The following is an 18,307-nucleotide window of genomic DNA, read 5'->3' as shown; positions in this document are numbered from 1 at the left end:
CCCTGATCCCCATGTTTAAAACTATACCCCACCCTCATTCTCTGATACTTCTATCACCCTTCCCTGATTTATTTTAGACATATACATGTATCTATATTATTGTTAGCCTCCTTTATAGGAGAATGTAAGTTTCATGAGGGCAGGGATTTGGACTTTCTTATTCACTGAGTATTCCTCACTCTTTGAATAATGCCTAGCCCACAGGTGGCACTTGATGAACATCTCACCTAAAAGTGTTATTTTCTTCCCAATTACCCCAAGAACTCTGCTAAATATGACTAGTAAATATAATTTGTAGGCTGCTTCTATGTCATGGGGAAAAAATGTAATGCTCAGACTTCGTTAATGAACATAGATTAAAAACACCAGAGGGGAAAAAAAATCACATCCACAAGGGGGTGCCAAGAAACCTCTCTGGAAACCATACCGCTAGTTTCCAGGGGAAAGGGTTGGTTTGTTTGGTTTGAATCCAAAAGTGGCTCCAAGTATCTCAATCTCTAAGAAACTAAAAGTATAATTTTTAAATTATGCACAAGAAATCATTTTATTCTCTTGAATTAAAAGTGAGCATGTTATAGAGTATTAACAGTTTTAGGAGGAAAGTAACATTCAATGAAAAGACTTCTGGGCCAAATCTTAACACTTCATGATTCAGAACTCTCTGGGGACAGAAAATAGCAAATGAGCAGACTGGAATTCCCATTGCTATCCTGTTTTGACGATTATTTTCCTGTAACTGCCCTTTTTATTATTAATGATGGCGCCCAGGTATTGCCAACTGTTTACATGCATCTGACACTGTGTTTTGGACACTCAATCTTGTTTAATCCTTACACTATCATTCTAGGGAAGTTGCTGTTTATTCAGTCGCCATTTCACAACTGCAGGTGTCGAGGCTTAAGAAAGTGAAGTCAAACAGGATCCCAGGGGCACCAGCAGAAAACTGGAGCAATCCTTGAATTCTCCCCCACGGCTGCCTACACCGCCTCTAACATTAGTGCCAAGATTCCTTCCCATGATGCTTTTCCCAAGTCATCATAATCAGGGGAGATCTGTGGCTCTTTAAATTTAAGGCAATAATTTGGAAGGGAGAATGCCTAAATCCTTGTTTCAAACTCATTGCTCATAAAGTTTTAACATATCCACTTTCGTTTACCTCCTTTTTCTCACCAGTAAGCAAGGTACACATTTCTGCCTGTTACTATTTTTCAGTGTGGTAGAGAGAATAGATGTGAACTCTCAGGAGGAAAGCTGTACTGATCTTGTAACAAACTCATCAGTCAAGGGATCTTGGTTTTCTCACCCACCAATCCCTTTAATTTTTTTTTTGCACCCCTCACAATTGCAACAATGTTTGGTGACTAGTGAGCACAAACTAAGGAACCCTTGAGTGAAAGACAGATAAAGAGGGAATCAACTCAGGACATTTAACAGGCTCTAAAATAAGCCCTCAGGGTAGCTTTTTCCTGGACCTTCTGTCCACTGATGTATGAAACTTACCAATTCCAGCCCCCCAACTTCCTTCTTAAAACAGGTTCAGAGTTAAACCTTCAGTGCTTTAATCCACAGGAAAATGACTTATTTTAAAAAGCAGTGAAAACGCTGCATTCCTTTGGCACAGGATGAAGACCAGCTCAGCTCTTCAGCGCTGGTCATTGTCTATTGTTCTCTAAACAGTAAACCACTATTTCACCCCGAGACCGTCCTGCAGTGATAGCCCAGGTCCCCGGCTCCTCCTCATGAATATGAAGTGAAGGGCTCTGACCCAGAAAGTGGTAGGTAATCTCAAAAAGGAAAAAAAAAAAAAAAGGACAGGTAGGCTTTATGTAATTCTATACTCTTGAAATCTCCTGCAGGTTCTAAGCAGGGCAAAATGGGGTTTCGGAGGTGTGGAGGCTGCCTAAGTTGTCTGCTGATTCCGCTCGCACTCTGGAGTATGATTGTGAACATATTACTGTATTTCCCAAATGGGCAAACTTCCTACGCTGCCAGCAATAAACTCACCAACTACGTGTGGTATTTTGAAGGAATCTGTTTCTCGGGTGTCCTGGTAAGTGTGACTATGGAGACTTGGGATCAGAGAAGGGGGAGCGGTTATTAAGACTTGCTTTGTACCTAGGAAAAATAATGAATAATGTGAAAATCATTCCACTAATCTCGGGTTTGGAATTTGGAAGATGGGTGGGGCGGAGGCAGGCAGTCCGTGAGAATTGGGGGCACAGCCTGGTTTTTGAGAAGCTGCTCACAAATGCAGCTTCAGCAATGCAGGAAATTAGTCCTCACGAAAGTCTGTGGGACTCTGGCCTGTGAAAATATTTTGTCCTCGTGAACTCTGTGTACCAGTTTAAACTATTTGATCTCCAGCGGCATAACTCTTTTCCAGAGCAGATTTTCTGTCTGTATTCGTGATTTCCTAGCCTGGGGGTGGGGGACGTTAGGATAACATAGAAAAAGCAGAGACTTAGAGATTCAGACAAAATCACATGCAAATCTAAGCTCTGCCGTTTGTGCCATGAGACCTTTGGAAAGTTACTCAGTATCTTTGAGCCTCAGTGTCCTCATCTGAAAAACGTGAATAAGGACATTTACCTTTCAGGGTCAAATCGCCTAGATAAAGTTCTCGGGACTTTAGCAGGTAGCCAGTGACAGTGCGGTTTCAAATACTTGCTAAAGAATGGTTCACATTATCATTATAAAGGACAAAATAGTCTTACATTATGCCCCTATTAATGGAGGGGGGTATTGAAAGTTGAACGAAATGATCAGTGGTAAGAGTCCTTGAATACTTCCCTGACAACTTTGAGCTCTTTAAAAATAAACTGGTAGTAAATCATGTTGGCAACTTAGAGGAAAAGACAATTTTCCTGTTCGTTATCATTTCTAAACACAGTACATTGTGCACCGTAAACTTACTAGACCACCAATGATGTCGCAGAGAAGTCATTATGATCTATTTCTACATCTCTGTGGGTGTTTAATAATTATAGCATTTGAATAGCTATTTTAGAAAGCAGTTTTCATTTAAGTATTGATTTTGCATATTAAATGAGTAAACTTTAAAATATTAATCTCCAATCCTATTGAAGTTGCTATGTAATATGTACATTACTAATGGTGGTGGCCTACAAAGGAAAGTAAATCCATTGGAGAAGAGGTTTGTTTGAAGTAGCAAGATCTATGAAAGTGCTTATGCCCTTGGACTTAGTGATTCTAAATCTGATTATTTACTCCTAGGAAATAATCCACTGTAAGGAAAGAGCTGTGTGCACAGATATTTATGACAGTATTATTTATAATAATAAATAACTAGATGATGCATCCTCCCAGAGAAGTGGCTAAATGCCTTTTGGTACATTTGTTTCATACAGTAATGAAAATTATAATTATTAACATGGAAAATGCATATTATTTTCTATTAAGTGAGAAAAGATACAATGAAGTTGTGGAAGAATCATTATTGCAGTTATGTAAAACACATGAGTGGGAAAACATGAGAAGTATTTACAGGGGGGTGGTTGCAGTTATATAAAACAAAACAGAAGGCAGTTTCTCTTTCCTGCCTGAACAAATGGACTCTTTGATCTAGGTCTAATTTTTTTACCAGTATTATGATGACGCTGGTTCTGGTTACTGTACTTCGACTTGATCTCAGCAATGTTTCCCTCAAAATGCAATTGTGATAAACGGAAGAGTTTCAAGGTATAAATAAGATGAAAAGCGCAATGTGTTAAAATTTATAATAACTAGTATTGTTGAAAGAAAGGGAATATAGGATATTTTTTGCTTATATTTTATGTAAAAGTTAAAACCGGGGAAAGAACCTAGTTTTCATTTTCAAACTCTAGGAATTACTAAAATATATTATCATTACTGCATCGAATTCCTTTGGGAAAATGAGAGGAATATGGAAAAGCAATTAAATAAATCAAAAAATGAATAAAAAGTGAAGGAATTTGGAAACTGGCTACAAACAGTAATATACAGTGAACTCAGATTCAATTTTTGGTAGTGAACAGTGAGAGGAAAGGGTGGAGAGAATTTCCACACCTGCCATAACCAGAAATTATAATAGTAGAGAAATCCGCATTGCTTCCAGAGCTGCAGGCTTTTGCCAAAGATACCAAAAGAAGTAGAATGCACTGAATTCTCCCACTTTCTTGGCTGGATATAGACAAAATGCACTGAGAAATATTTGAACCAGCTATGGTTTGAATGCATGAAGAAACCGAACTTATTTTAAAGAGATATAGTTTCAGATTAACCGTGCCTCTCACCTCCATTCCAGAGAGCATAAAGGGAGAGAGGCTGGCAAGCTTCCAACTCTGGTGAATGAGCTGTCACACTTTTGTCTTGCACAACCAGGTCAGTGAGACATGCAGGTTTTGCTCCCCAGGTGGTTGCCCATCCCCATACCATTTACTTCTTAATCATTAGCTTCCCATGATCGCTAGCTGTAATGATAATAGGGAACGTTCACCAATCACTTAGTATACATCGGGCACTATGCTCAAAATGTTATGTGTGTTACCTCCTGACAAACCAGTGATGTGAGTTCCCAACAAGAACTCACAAGGACTGGCAAGTTCACACAGCTAGAAAGTGGCAGGGCTGGGATTCGAACTCAGATCTGCCTGACCCCAGCTACTTGAAGCACTTTCCTCCAATTCTGAGGGCGGAAGTAAACCAGCATTCCGTGCCTCACATTTCTTCTCTCCCTCTCATAGATGCTCATCGTAGCAGCCGTTCTTCTTCTGCTGGAGAATGATAACAACTACAAATGCTGCCAGAGTGAAAACTGCAGCAAAAAGTACAAGGTGAGAGCAATCGTATCCTGGGGATGGTTGTACGGCTTTCTTTCCTCTCACTCAGAGACAGAAATACTGACACTCTTGTACTTGTTGATGTCCCTAAATTCAGAGACCAAGTGTTCACTTTAGAGATCCCCTGCCATTCTGCCTGTGGCCCTCCCCTGCTGTGCTTAAATCCAGAGATTCAGGATTTAAAGAGACATACATTTAGGAATTAATACTACTTTATCCTACCTGGGTTTCTGTTCATCTGTTTTATCCCGATTTATCCCAACTTTACTGATGACTAATTGACATGCAGTAAATGACAACTGTTAAAAGTAAAGTATTCACAGCTTTAGATATATACTTTTAAAATAATTTCTCAGGTTTGAATTCTCGCCTATCTTATAACTAGGTTGACTGTACTGTGGATTGAATGTTTTACTCCCAATTATCACCATTTGTCACAGTGTAATATTATGAATGCCTGTTTCCACTATCGAAAGTCTCAGTTACAACAATAAATTATATAATCACTTTTTAAAAAGTATGGAATTCCATGAGTTTTGACAGTTGAATACACCCATACCATCACCATTATGATCAAGATGCAGAACATAATCAAGATTAATCTCAAAAGATTAATGTTTGACTTGCTTTTCTTAGTCATGATAGATTAGTTTGTATTTTATATAAATGGAGTCATGAAGTATTTGCCTTTATCTGGCTTGCTTTAGCACAGTAATTTCTAGACTAATCTGCATTGCTGGGTGTACATGATGTACGTTTTTTTGAATTGGAACCTTAAAAATAATTAAAACAGAACCAGGGCGAATGACAGACACAACTGCATTTGCTAAGCCAGTGCTCCTGCATTTCCATCATCTTTCTCCTTTTTTTCCCTTCCTCCTCCTCATCACTTATTCAAATTTACATAGCATTTTATATTTCTTTCACATTTACCTACTTAATTCAGTCCTTGTTTCCCCTGCTTTATAGATGAGGCAGCTGTGGCTCAAAGAGAACAGGTGGTTATTAACTAGGAGGACTTTCCCGGGAAGGTGCGGCACTCTTTGCAGGGTGGTCCCGCACGTTGGCTGGACATTGCAGTCACCTGGGAGCTGGGAAAAATACTAATGCCTGAATCCCATCCCCAGAGTCCCCAGTTGGTCCCAGGTGCAACCTGGGCGTGGATATGGTTTTACATCTCCCCAGGAGATTTTAAGGTGTAGCCAAGATGATATGGTCAACTTGCTTTGATTTCTTTGAAAAATTATAGTTGCTTAATTTAGCACTATTTCCCTGGTGGAGAACTGAAAATGTGAAATATGCTCCTCATGTATGTGTACATGTGTGTGTACATGTGTGTATGTTTTTAACCAATTAACTCAGACATCCTCCGATAGCTACTTGTATTAAATTTATGGAAGAGTTTTCTAAATTACAAAGGTGAAACGACTTTTCAGGCTTACATTTAAGCTGTGACGCCAGGGAATTTCTAGAAAACAAATATATGTGCTGTTATATACACATAACATTACACTGTGACAATAGGTACCAGTCGGAGTGTGCAATAAAAATCAACATGGTCTGTTTGCCTTAACTCACTATTAGGATCCCCAGCACAAATAGATACTAGAAATAGTCTGGGCAGGGTCTTATAATCAGCTTTAAATAGGATGACTGACACCTTACTGGGAAAAGCAGGAGGAAGGGAGAAAAGATTCCCTGTTTGGTTTCTTTAAGGCAGACTCCAGAATCTGACGACTAGACTGACTCACATGCCCACAGGAACCAAATACGTGGGGCAAGTGAAAGAAGTGGCTGCACCTGGCGGGTGTTAGAGCACAGTTTGCACATGAGGAGAGGGGGCTGCACTCGTGTGCAGCCAGTGTTCACCATGGTGAAGGGGACAATCATTCCCAGTTCTCAGTAGAAAGTAGAAATATGAATTTTAAGTAAAATTTCTCAATTATAAAATATTGTCAACTGATTCTCTTTCAAACCTAGTAAAGCACATTGTGCAGGCCCAATTTGAGTCTACACCAATTTATAACTTCTTTTATTTTTTCCTACTGTTTTGGGATTCAATGAGGGTGTAAAAAATTAGGTTACACTGATTGCATTTGTTAGATAAAGTCCTTCTTATAACTATGTCCCACCCCCAAGAGGTGTGCCATACACCGTGACCCCCGCCCCCCTTCTCCCCTCTCCTTTCTCCCTCATTCCTCTAACCCCCACCATGTATTAGGTTATCTATTGCCTTCATATTAGAATTGAGTGCATTGCTTCTCCATTCTTGTTATGCTTTACTAAGAAGAATGCATTCCATTTCAATCCAGGTTAATACAAAAGATGTAAAGTCTCCATCTCTTTAATGGCTGAATAGTATTCCACAGTACACATATACTGCCGTTTGTTAATCCATTCCTGGGTTGGAGGGCATTTAGGATGTTTCCACATTTTGGTGATTGTATATTGAGCTGTGATAAACATCTAGTTAGTGCAAGTGTCCTTATGATAAAATGATTTTTTTCCTTCTGGGTAGATGCCCAGTAATGGGATTGCAGAATCAAATGGGAGGTCTTATTTGCGTTCTTTGAGGATTCTCCATCAGTTCGTAATTTCTGAAGCTCTGGAATGAAAATGAATTCACTTCTTGGTTGCTATCTGTTATGATCTGAAAGTGTCTTTCCAAAATTCAAATCGAAACCTAATCTTCATTGTGGAGGTATAAAGAGGTAGGAGCTTTGGGGAAGTGATTACCTCATGAGGTGTCTTCCCTTACGAAAGAGATTAGTGCCCTTATAAAAGGGGGCAGTTACCTTTGGACCAACCTAAAACATGTTATACCAGAAAATGAGGAAATGTTCAGAGTGATATGAGTGTGCAAAAGAGCACAGGAGTTGACTGAAAGGAATGTTTTCAGTGGTCAAATTTGGACCATCTGGACTCTAAAGGAATCATAGCAGTTCTGGATTAAAGCACATCAAATCAGAAAATCTGTGAGTCCATTATAATACAATAGAGGCAAAAGAAAGAGAAATGGGAAACAGAAGGTGCTCTGAGCAGAAAAATGATTACTTAGAAATTCAGAGAATTGATGGAATTAGAAAGGCAGCAGGTCACAGCCCCCAGTGTGATCACTGGTGGTCAGTGAAAAGGAGGATCATCCGAGGATACTAAATTCATCAGTGGAAATGTTGTTAGAGAAAGGAATGTGACAATGTCTCAAAGTATTACCTTGCCAGTTGCTTACTAATTGCAAAGTCAGAGGAATACCTTTGCAGAGGTGAGACCTGAGGGCACTCTAAACCAAGAGACCAAAGTTAGCATCACCCATGGAACAGGAGGCCACAGGGGACACCACACCAATCAGATAGTCTTGCTGAAATGTTTGAATCTAATTTTGAAGAAATAATCAGAAAAGCTCAGAATGCGGGACATACTACAAGAAAACTAGATGGGATTCTTAAAAAAAATTTAAGATCATGAGAAACCAAAACAGGCAACTAGTGTAAATTAAAGAGATATACCCTGTGTATAAACACTTATTAACTACAAAGAAGTTAAAAATTGTTATAAAAATTAGAGTATTTTTATTCTTAGGAAATATATGCTAATATACTTAGGGGAAAAATATCATAATGTCTACAACCTACTTTCAACTGGTTCAGCAACAAAATGTGCAAATAAATCAATGTATCGCATGTGTGTGTAAATACACATATACAGTGTTGCATAACTATGCACACACACAGCACAAACAAACATGATCATAGTCACAATAGGTAATTCTAGGTAAAGTTATACTTTCAACTTTAGATTTGAAAATTTTTAGCAAAAGCATATATGGGGAGAAAAGCCTCTCTCTATGAAGGGTGGTGTTGATGTAACCTCCAAGGCCACCTCTGGCCCAAATCTACCAAGCTGAATGAACTTTATAAGCTACTCAAGGGCTGCATTGTGTCCTCCCTTTTCCCCAGAAGAGTCTGCTCTCGCTTCCCTAAATCAACCCCTCTCGGAGCACCAATCCGCCTCCTGTCTTACAACTCTGCTCTGCCTGGGAATATCACTTGTTCTCTCTATTCAAATGAAAACACCCTGCTCCCTATCAATCCTGTCTTCACTTAAATATAAAGATGCAAGCTAACATCTATATTTCCCTTTGTATTCCTGTAAATGAAGGTATTAAACTATTATCAGAGGAGAAAATCAGGGTCATAGTTTGTAATTTTTAGATAACCTACCCTACCTAGAAAATAACAGATCTTCAATAGTTATAGATTAATTGATCACAACCCTTCACTGCATTTCTGTAAGAAGTGATCATTATTTTGATATCAAAATTCCAGAAAGAAGGAAGAAACGAAGTAAATTACCTTGTTTTTTTCTATGTGATGTCAAACAAAAAGTCACTTAAAAACTTATTTCTAAGATCAAACAGGTTTGGATCAAGTGTCCATTTTTATGTGGGTATTTGGTATTACATAGATTGCAATAGGCTTGGATGAATAGGGGAAGATAACCTGTCACATCATTTATCTGCAGTATCCCCTGGTATTCTTCAGCACTAACCTTCTGTGTTTAATTTAGACACTGCTGTCGATCATCTTTTCCGCCCTTGGAATTGCTTTTTCTGGATACTGCCTGGTCATATCTGCTTTGGGTCTTGTCCAGGGACCATACTGCCACACCCGCAATGGCTGGGAATACGCCTTTGAAGGCACTGCAGGACGGTAAGGAAAAAGGCCCCAAACCAAGGTCAAAAAATCAGAAACTCCTGGCCCCATGCTATGTCCATTTTTCATGATACTTTGGGGTTCCACATGGTTACATCAGTACAGAATTTTCCTATCAGTTTACTAATATACAGGGCAATTCATTCTTGCATAGATTTTTGCTTAGCTGTTCTTTCTTCTTCCGGTCTCTCACGGCCATGTGCATTCAGTATCGTGCAGCTGTCATGGAGATATACAAATGAAAGCTGTGTTTCTCCCATACTCCATATTAGGGCTCTATAGTTATGGTGGTCTGGCCACTGCTGGAGCTTGCAGCCTGAGTGGTCCCACAACTCGGTCTTGTTTTATATGCAGGACGGACATGTGGTCTATTGAAGGTGTGAAAGGGCTGGACTGGACGGGAATCCCAGTGCCCGTGGGTAGTGCCACCTGGAGGCTGTAGCAGCAGGGATGACACAGAGATAGAACCAGGTAGGGTGAGCTGGGAAGTGTTGGCTGCGATCCAGGAACATAGCGAGGTACAGGAGTGAGTGGAGGAGCCAGGCTTGTCTGGCTTGTACTGAAGAAGGGTCTGAGGAGGTAGCCTTGCTCGCAAGGCTGGTGGTTTGTCAGATGCTGAGCAACCCAACCCCGGATCTCGGAACGCCTCACACTGGTGGGGGCAGGGCTTGTTGGGCTCCCCACACCTGCACGGGCTGCTCAGGAGGTAGCAGGGTCCACAGAGGGATACAGGAGAGGCCCATTGCGTCTCCTGTGCTCATAATCCTAATGGAATAAAATGAGGGAGTGTCTATACCATTTTCTGGGGGAGTTATATTTTCTTCTCAACTCTCCATGACTGACTCATTGTCCAAGATACGTGTGTGCGTGGGCGCCTAGGCCTGCCTAGAAGAGCTGCTTCTGCCCCTGTAGCTGCATTTATTCTGAAAGTTCCATAGTTGCCACCTGCAATTGACCTCTGTTAGCAAACAGTGCTCTCCTTTAGGCCAGGGAAACCTAGCCAGTAACCCTAGGCTTTCCTGAGCCATTGGAGGAGGAATTCTCATGAGATTGAAAGGGCTCAGGAGAGAGGGACCTTGATTTAGAAATTCCCAATGGGTGCAAAAGACACCTTTTTATGTCCTCATCCCCGGAACTTTTTCTTACCTCAAAACCAAAGAAGCCCCGGGTCTCAATGCATGAATCTCAGGCTGCCCACATTTCTCTCCATTATTCCTTCAAGCTGCTCTTGATATTTGTCTTCACCTATTTTTATCTATATAAAAGTCTTTCAAGGTGAAGCATTGTTTGGAGGCCTTGCAGGAAAGCTGAGTCTCTGGTGTCCTTGAGAATTTTCCAAGGCTTGGCACATGGAGGGTGGAGGGTATTAATACTGAAGTTGTGCACATCAGTTATTCATCTTTACATTTATTCAGCAAATATTAAGCACTGACTGAGTCCAGGCCCTGAACTAGATGCTGTAGAACCAGAGATAAATTACACAGATTCCCCTTCCCTCTAGAAACTCACACAGACCTGGCAGAACATTCTGCTGAGATGAAGCCTTAGGGTGGAACGTTGCCTTGGAGCACAGATCTTTGATACTTGTAGATCAAGATTCAAGTCTCCCTCCACCACCTACTTCTAAGCTATGTGACCATAGACAAATATCTAGATATCTCTAAGTCTGTGTGAGTCAGGAATAGTAATCATTTCCACCTCACAGAATTTAGAATTAAATGGAAGAAATGAACAAATGAGATGTCATAAACTCCCACAGCATGCCAGGCTTTATTATTAAATTACCCTGTGTACTTTACGACACGTGATACTCTTCACCTACCAAGTGGCTGGCAGATTTAGCCACTGGCATTGTGAGTGGCAAGATTCCTGAATCTGTTTTCATTCAGCAAATATTTGTTGATCTTTATGTCAGGCGCTACCTTAGATGTTAGGCGCTACCTGCCATTCGGAGGTGAATCAGACACAGTCAGTGCTATCAGAATACTCAGGCTGCTCAGGGAATGGACACAGGTGGAGATACAGAGGGTGCAGACATCTGGGTGGAGATACAGACGGGCTCGCGACCCGAGCAGGAAAGGCTGTGATAGGGCTGTGGGGGGCGTGGGTGTCCGGGCAAGCTTCTCCACTCTTTCCCATCCCTGCCAGTGCACTTGTGATTTTCTCCAAGAACAATGGGCAGGACCATAGTCTGGGAGTAAAACAGAAGCCCCACCAGTCATCATGTTTTAAAGTGTTGGATGATAAGTGCAGAGCATGTACCGGGAACAGACTAGAGTAGCCATCTGGAGAGACGTGCTTCGTTAATGGGGGAGACTGAGGTAGGGATATTGAGGGAGTATGAGATGGATCTGGGGAAACTGTAACAGAAAACCACACCTGTGTTGTGCTTACAGATTCTGAATCGTTTTTATGCACACTTTTACAAAATATTCACAATAACCCTGTTATCCAAATAAGACTCTGGAGGCCAGAGGGGTAAAGTCCCTTGCCTGGGTCCTACAGATCTGATTGCATATTCAGTGCTCTTTCCATTAGAAATCAGGGCCATTAGCAGTGTTAGGAAATTCTCAGGGTGCCTCTCTTTCCTGGAGCATTAGAGAGTAGGGAATAAAGAAAGGGAGGAAAAAGGAAGTTAAAAGGAAGGGAGCAGGAACAAACTAGAGGAGGGAGAAAGAAGAAAAGGAGAAATTTATGGCAGTGGGGGTGGTCACCAAACTACAGGACTCACTCCAGATACAAACGCCCACGTGGCCAGAACTTGGATTACCTATTGCTATTCTAAGAGAAAACATCTTGCTACTGACTCAAGATATTTATATAAACATCTCTACCCTCTGCCTTCTAAACGTGTTTGATTGCTTTCGTTTGGGGGCTGTTTTGTTCTGTTTTATTTGGCTTTTTGAGAGGACCGGCTCTCCATCTTCATTTATCTGAGCAGAGAGAGCCTCAGCCTGTAGAGAAACGCTAATGGCCCTGGCAGACCTGGAAGTGAGCAAAAGTCAGGTCGATTCAGTGTGGTTTTAAGACTCTCTCGAGAGTCGTTTAACTCTCACATTCATGCACTAAACTAGATCCAAAATTTCGACCTGTTTTGTTCCCAGGCCATAATCTACATCTTCTTAGCAGTTATAGGACAGCAATGTTCTAAAGCAGAGTTTCTCCCTGTGTGGACCAGACAAGCAACAGCAGCAGCACTTAGAAATGCAAAAACTCAAGCCTCATCCAGACTTTCTGAATCAGAAACTCTGGCGTGTGGTACAGCAAACCCTCCAGACAATCCTGATGCAGACTCAGGTTTGACAGCCACTGTTACAAAGGGCTGTGGGACATAGTTGAGGACTTCCTAGCAAAGCATCTCTTTGTCACTTTGCTGCGCGTCTGATTTCATGTCCCTTGCAAGCTCAGCCCTGTTCCTGACAGCCCAGGCTGACTTCTGGACTCCTAGAAAAGGGGCTCCCTCCACCTCTCTCTCGGTGTTGACCTCTGCTGCCTTTCATGGTTATTGAGCTCTCTGGTGGGCATCTTGTCTCCTAACTGAATCAGAATTACCTCCAAGGTGGGAACCGCGTTTATAATAAACAAGCATTTAGCTCAGTGTGCTATGCATACAGTGTTCAATGTAAGTATCTGAATGACTGCTTAAATATATTAATTCACATTTAATTTTATTGTATATTTTAATCATATATACTCACTTTTCAAACATACAAATGCCTGTAGACTTCTTCCTTGGACCAAGTATAGTGGAGTTGGCCCTGGGTCCCACTGACTGTTCCTCTCCTCTCTCTCAGTTTCCTCACAGATTCCAGCATGTGGAATCAGTGCCTGGAGCCTGCCCATGTGGTGGAGTGGAACATCATTTTGTTCTCCATTCTCGTGTCCCTCAGCGGGCTTCAAGTGATCATCTGCCTCATCAGGGTCGCCATCCAGTTATCCAGGATACTGTGCGGAAGCTACTCACTCATCATCCAGGTACCAGACCCTACCTGCGTCTTCTCCATTTTACTTCCACTTCCCAGGACTCAGAGGGTCTTGTTGAGATGTCTCTAGAATTCCATTAGCCCCCCATTTCTACTGCACTTTCCTTTACTCAAGCTCTAATACCTCCTTTCCCCTCTGATATCCCAATGTGTCTGTTGGCTTGTCTATCTGGATTGAATTAGCTGAATAATTGTAAAATATTAACAACATTTTGTGTTGTCTGGTGAAACTACATAACTGTTTCTAATAAGGAACATTTCAGTGCTGTGTAGAGATAATCCAAATCACGGAGAAGTTGTACCACATACCAAGAATTTCCCTGCTCAGAAACCAGTCAAAGATCAAGAACCTCTGCCTTTGAAATAATTTCTTTTTTGAGTGATTCTACATTCAGCTAATAAATTTTCTTTATCTTGAGAGCATTGGCAAGTGATTTTGAAGAAACTACTTCTACATTCTCTGATAAAATACTAATGATAATTTAGTTGTGGTTGAAACTACTAAACCTATTTAACAAGTCCGGAGTGAAGAAAAATTATGAATGAGATATCCTGTATCTTGCTTAACAACATACAACGTATAATGCCTTTCATAGCAGTTTCAAATAGATATTCCTATTCTATCATGTTTTGAATATGACATACAAATGTAGTTGCTACCTAGATGATAATTACTTAAACCAAATTTATAACTTTATTTATTTTGCTTTTCCTTTTTTTATAGCCTGGAATCATTTGAAAAAGGACAAAGATATTTTTAAGTATCAAGATGTGGCCATCTACCTTGTCTTATGTCAATTACACAGGCTTAAGGGCAATATTCAAATGATGATATTTTCTCCATTTGGATTATTGGGCCCATTTTTGAGATTTGTAGTCCTCACTGGAAGTACAGATTATGCATCCTCCTATTTAGAATTTTTTTCCTGAGCAATATGTATCAGGAACTTCAGAAATGCTTATGTCCTTAAGCAAACAAATTCATTTCCAAGAACATGTGCTATGGAAATAAATAAGAATATGAGATAAAACTTTATGCAAATATGTTCATTGCAACATTGTTTAATATTCTGGAAAATTATAAATACCCCAAAAGCCCAGCTTTAGAGGAAGGATTAAATAAAGAGTGGTATACACTGAAAGTGCTTTCTGTTGTTAAAAAAAAAAAATGAAATAAAAAATAAAGAGTGGCACATTGGTTATAAAATTATATAGACATTGGAAATGATGTTTTAAGGATTATGAGTATTGCTCATAAGCAGGTTACAAATTTATGTTTACAGTGTAAGTAAAGCTATTTAAAATCAACAAAAGACCAAATAATCAAAGTTTAGGATAAAAATAACATCCAGAGGGAGATATACCAGAATGTCAACTGTGGTTGACTTGGCTCATAGATGACCCTTCTTCCTACCTTTGTATACTTTCCAAGTTTTCTTTATTGAATATGTTTTACTATCACAATTTTTAAAAACTCATATTTTTACTATTAAAATTTTTCTATTCTTCCAGACTTTACAGGCATAGGCTCTTTCCACGTTTCCCAACATTAAATATTTGTGAACATTATGGAATAACATTTCAATCAATATTCAATGTGGAAAGTACTGATATAGATAAGCTAACCCCTTGGTCTTACTTTCTCACTCCCAGTGGTGAGTGTGGTGGACTAAAAGAGGTAGCCTTAAAATAAATGAGAAGCTTGGAAACACAGTTCGTGGAGTAGAGGAAATGGCCATTGGTCGATTCACACCTGTTGTATAGGTGTCATGAAGAGTTGGCCTGCACCTATATTTATAAAATGTTACAATGTAGAACTTTTACAAAATTTCCACCCAAAGATATCATGACCTCCTTGAGGACAACAGCCATGGCGTGTATGTCCCCCTCATCCCTAGTGCCTGCCACACGGTGGACCCCAAAGGCACTCAGTGTTGCACACTCATGCCAGACCCTTTGCTCTCTGTGGCTGCTGTGCCGAGTACTGTCTCCATCAGGGTTCACGGGGCCTCAACCCTTCTGCCTCTTCCTCATTGCTCTCCTCCATAGACACAGCCAACTATGCTTTGTCAACATTTGCTCTATGTCAAAGCCAGACAACAGATTTAGGGACATGGGGGAGAATGCCTCTCTCCCTGTTCACTGCTGTGCCAACAACCATCTTTAATGGAAGCTGCCCTGTCCACAGTTTTTGCCGAGGGAGCATCTTGAAAACAAACTATGTTGTATAGCACATGACTCCTAATCTCCTGCTGATTAAACTGGGACATGTCCCAGGACCTTGGATGCCTATCATCTTGCCAGTGGCCTCCAACTTAGCCTGGAGTAAAACATTGTGCAAATAAGATTGGTAGTTATTCTCATTTGAGGATTTGAAGTAGGAAGCCCAAACTGAAGCAACCCAGCATTACTGTCAGAAAGATGACTAAAGGATGAGGAAGGGAACCAGCATAGAGAGAGTCTCTGGTTCATGTTAATGATGATGTTGATTTAAAAGAAGAACTGAGTCTTCTCCTCACGGGGTTCCTAAAACTACTTTTTTCATAATGAACAGTGCAAGTGTACGTGAGGCCTGGCTTCTGTTCTTGGGTTCCTGAGCAGTCTTTCTTCCTTATCCTTATTTCTGTGTAGATCATTTCAGTAAACCCCACCACCGGGTCAGTGCAGCTCTGTTCATTGCAACCAAAATGACCCAACCAAAGTCGCTCCTTTTTATGTGTTGTGTTGGAGAGAAACTGTTCTAAGACAGTTTCTTTTAAAACTCTCATTCATGACAATCCGTTTTCCAAAGAGCTTAAACATGAGGTCTGTAGGGCCTGGGCCTGGAGATAAACCCAAGCTACAAACACCATGGTATTCTCTGAGTGCCGCCATCCACAGCGTGGATTTCTTACCCTTTCAAGCCCATAGTTCATCATGGGTCCAGCACCCTCTTTTATTAAGTTCTCCCAGAGATTCCTTAGCCCTCTTGTGATCACACTTCTTGCAGGTCAACCCCACCAGTTTGTCAGACATATTCAGGCTGTCCAAATGCTTGTTTACTTCAATATGGTACCATGCACTGTGTCGACTCTGAGCAAGTGTCAGCTGAATGACTCCACCACGTCATTGGAAACATAGTCCAACAGCAGGGTTACAGCTGAACTCAGGATGATATCTCTGTCAGCAGAATTAAATTTTAACACGGCCACAAGAATTTCTATATTTGAAAAGTAATATGCTAATGTTGTGATTTTAGGCAAAGAAGCTGAATATGTGCCCAGGTTGAGCCTAAACTTTTAAGTAACCTTATCATTACACAAAGACATGTACAAACCTTCAGATACAGAGACAAAAGAAACATATTTAACTGTTAACAATTATCCCCTGATCATGGAATTATAAGTTACATTTCTTTTCTTTACATTATTCAATATTTTCAAAATTTCCTTTGAAAATATGTTATGTACTTGAATTTTTTAAAAAAATAAATGTGATTTTAAAAGCAAGTGTCTTCTAATCTTTTCTGTAAAGTCTACTTAAGGAGGAAAGATAAGCAGGTATGCGTGTGACATAGCACCTTTTCTTACCCTTTCTAGAAACATTTTTTTCACTTCATACTCACAGAGAGAGAGTATTGCCAGCTAATTCTAATTAGGAATCATTTTTATTGTATGCATTTCTATTCATATACCTATTTTTTTTTTTTTTGCAGTTTTTGGCCAGGGCTGGGTTTGAACCCACAACCTCCGGCATATGGGGCCAGCGCCCTACTCCTTTGAGCCACAGGTGCCACCCCATATACCTATTTTTTATCTCCTATTCTCCTTGCTTCCGGCTCATTGTTCTTCTCCTAACTTCTTGAATTGAATGCTTAGCTTATTGATTTTCTGTTCTTCCTCTTTTCCTAAAATAGGCATTTAAGACTACATATTTTTCTTTAAGTACCACTTTGGCTGCATCTCACAAGTTTCAAAATGTTGCTTTTTGTAATCATTCCATTATAAACCTTTTCTAACGATCTTTATGATTTATTTTTTATCCATTAATTTTTAATGTGTGTTAAAATGTCCAAATATGTAAGTTCTTCATGCTTTTTATTTATTTCTAACTTAATTTTATTGTGATTGTAGAAAGTGATCTAGGTGATTCTAATAATTTGAAAGTTTTTAAGATTTGTCTTATGCCAAATTTTTGTAAATGTATTATGTAATTTAAAAGCATGTGTTCTTTTTCCCAAATATTGTGTGCAGGAGTCTGTGTGTCCTAATGTTAAGTCGGGTTGTTAATTTTGTCATTCAAATCTTTAATATCTTTTCTTTATTGGTTGTTTGCTTGATCTAAGGTTGCTGTGGGGATTAAATGAACATATGTCCGTACACAAACGTGTATATTTTTACAGATATATACAGAGGATGCCAAAAATGTATATACTTTTTAAGAAAGGAAAAAACTCTATTAAAATTGTAATACTCAATACATACTGATAAAATTTGTTATGTAGTGTATCTTTTATCTCTTGTAATTGCAGAAGTCAAATGTGACTTGAGTATTACAATTTTAATCCAGCTTTTTCCTTTCTTAAAATGTGTCCACACTTGGGGGGCATCCTCTGTATATAGCTCAGAAAGCAGTGTTACGCACATGGGTGTGATTTACAAGTGTCTTGTAGCATAGTGGAATAAAGACGAATTCCGCAGTCAGATAACTCAGGTTCAAATCTGGGCTCTGCCTTTTTATCTGTGTGACTTCAGTCAACTTTACAACCTCTCTGTGCATCAGTTTCCAAATCTGTAAAACAGGATTATTGTGA

At 39.9% G+C, this 18,307-nt stretch overlaps 1 protein-coding gene across 1 annotated transcript; it reads left to right on the top strand.

The window, feature by feature from the left end:
- The first annotated feature begins 1,527 nt into the window (after positions 1–1,527).
- Positions 1,528–16,991, top strand: TM4SF18 (transmembrane 4 L six family member 18). The gene is made up of 6 exons (XM_053599675.1): positions 1,528–1,775; positions 1,857–2,050; positions 4,725–4,814; positions 9,387–9,529; positions 13,327–13,507; positions 14,240–16,991. The coding sequence occupies exons 2-6, from the start codon at positions 1,874–1,876 to the stop codon at positions 14,252–14,254; spliced, it is 606 nt and encodes a 201-aa protein (XP_053455650.1). The 5' UTR covers positions 1,528–1,775; positions 1,857–1,873; the 3' UTR covers positions 14,255–16,991.
- Positions 16,992–18,307: the final 1,316 nt, after the last annotated feature.

This window comes from Nycticebus coucang, chromosome 8 (assembly GCF_027406575.1).
Source record: "Nycticebus coucang isolate mNycCou1 chromosome 8, mNycCou1.pri, whole genome shotgun sequence".
NCBI classification, from domain to species: Eukaryota; Metazoa; Chordata; class Mammalia; order Primates; family Lorisidae; genus Nycticebus; species Nycticebus coucang.
This window is presented reverse-complemented; position numbering and strand designations above follow the sequence as displayed.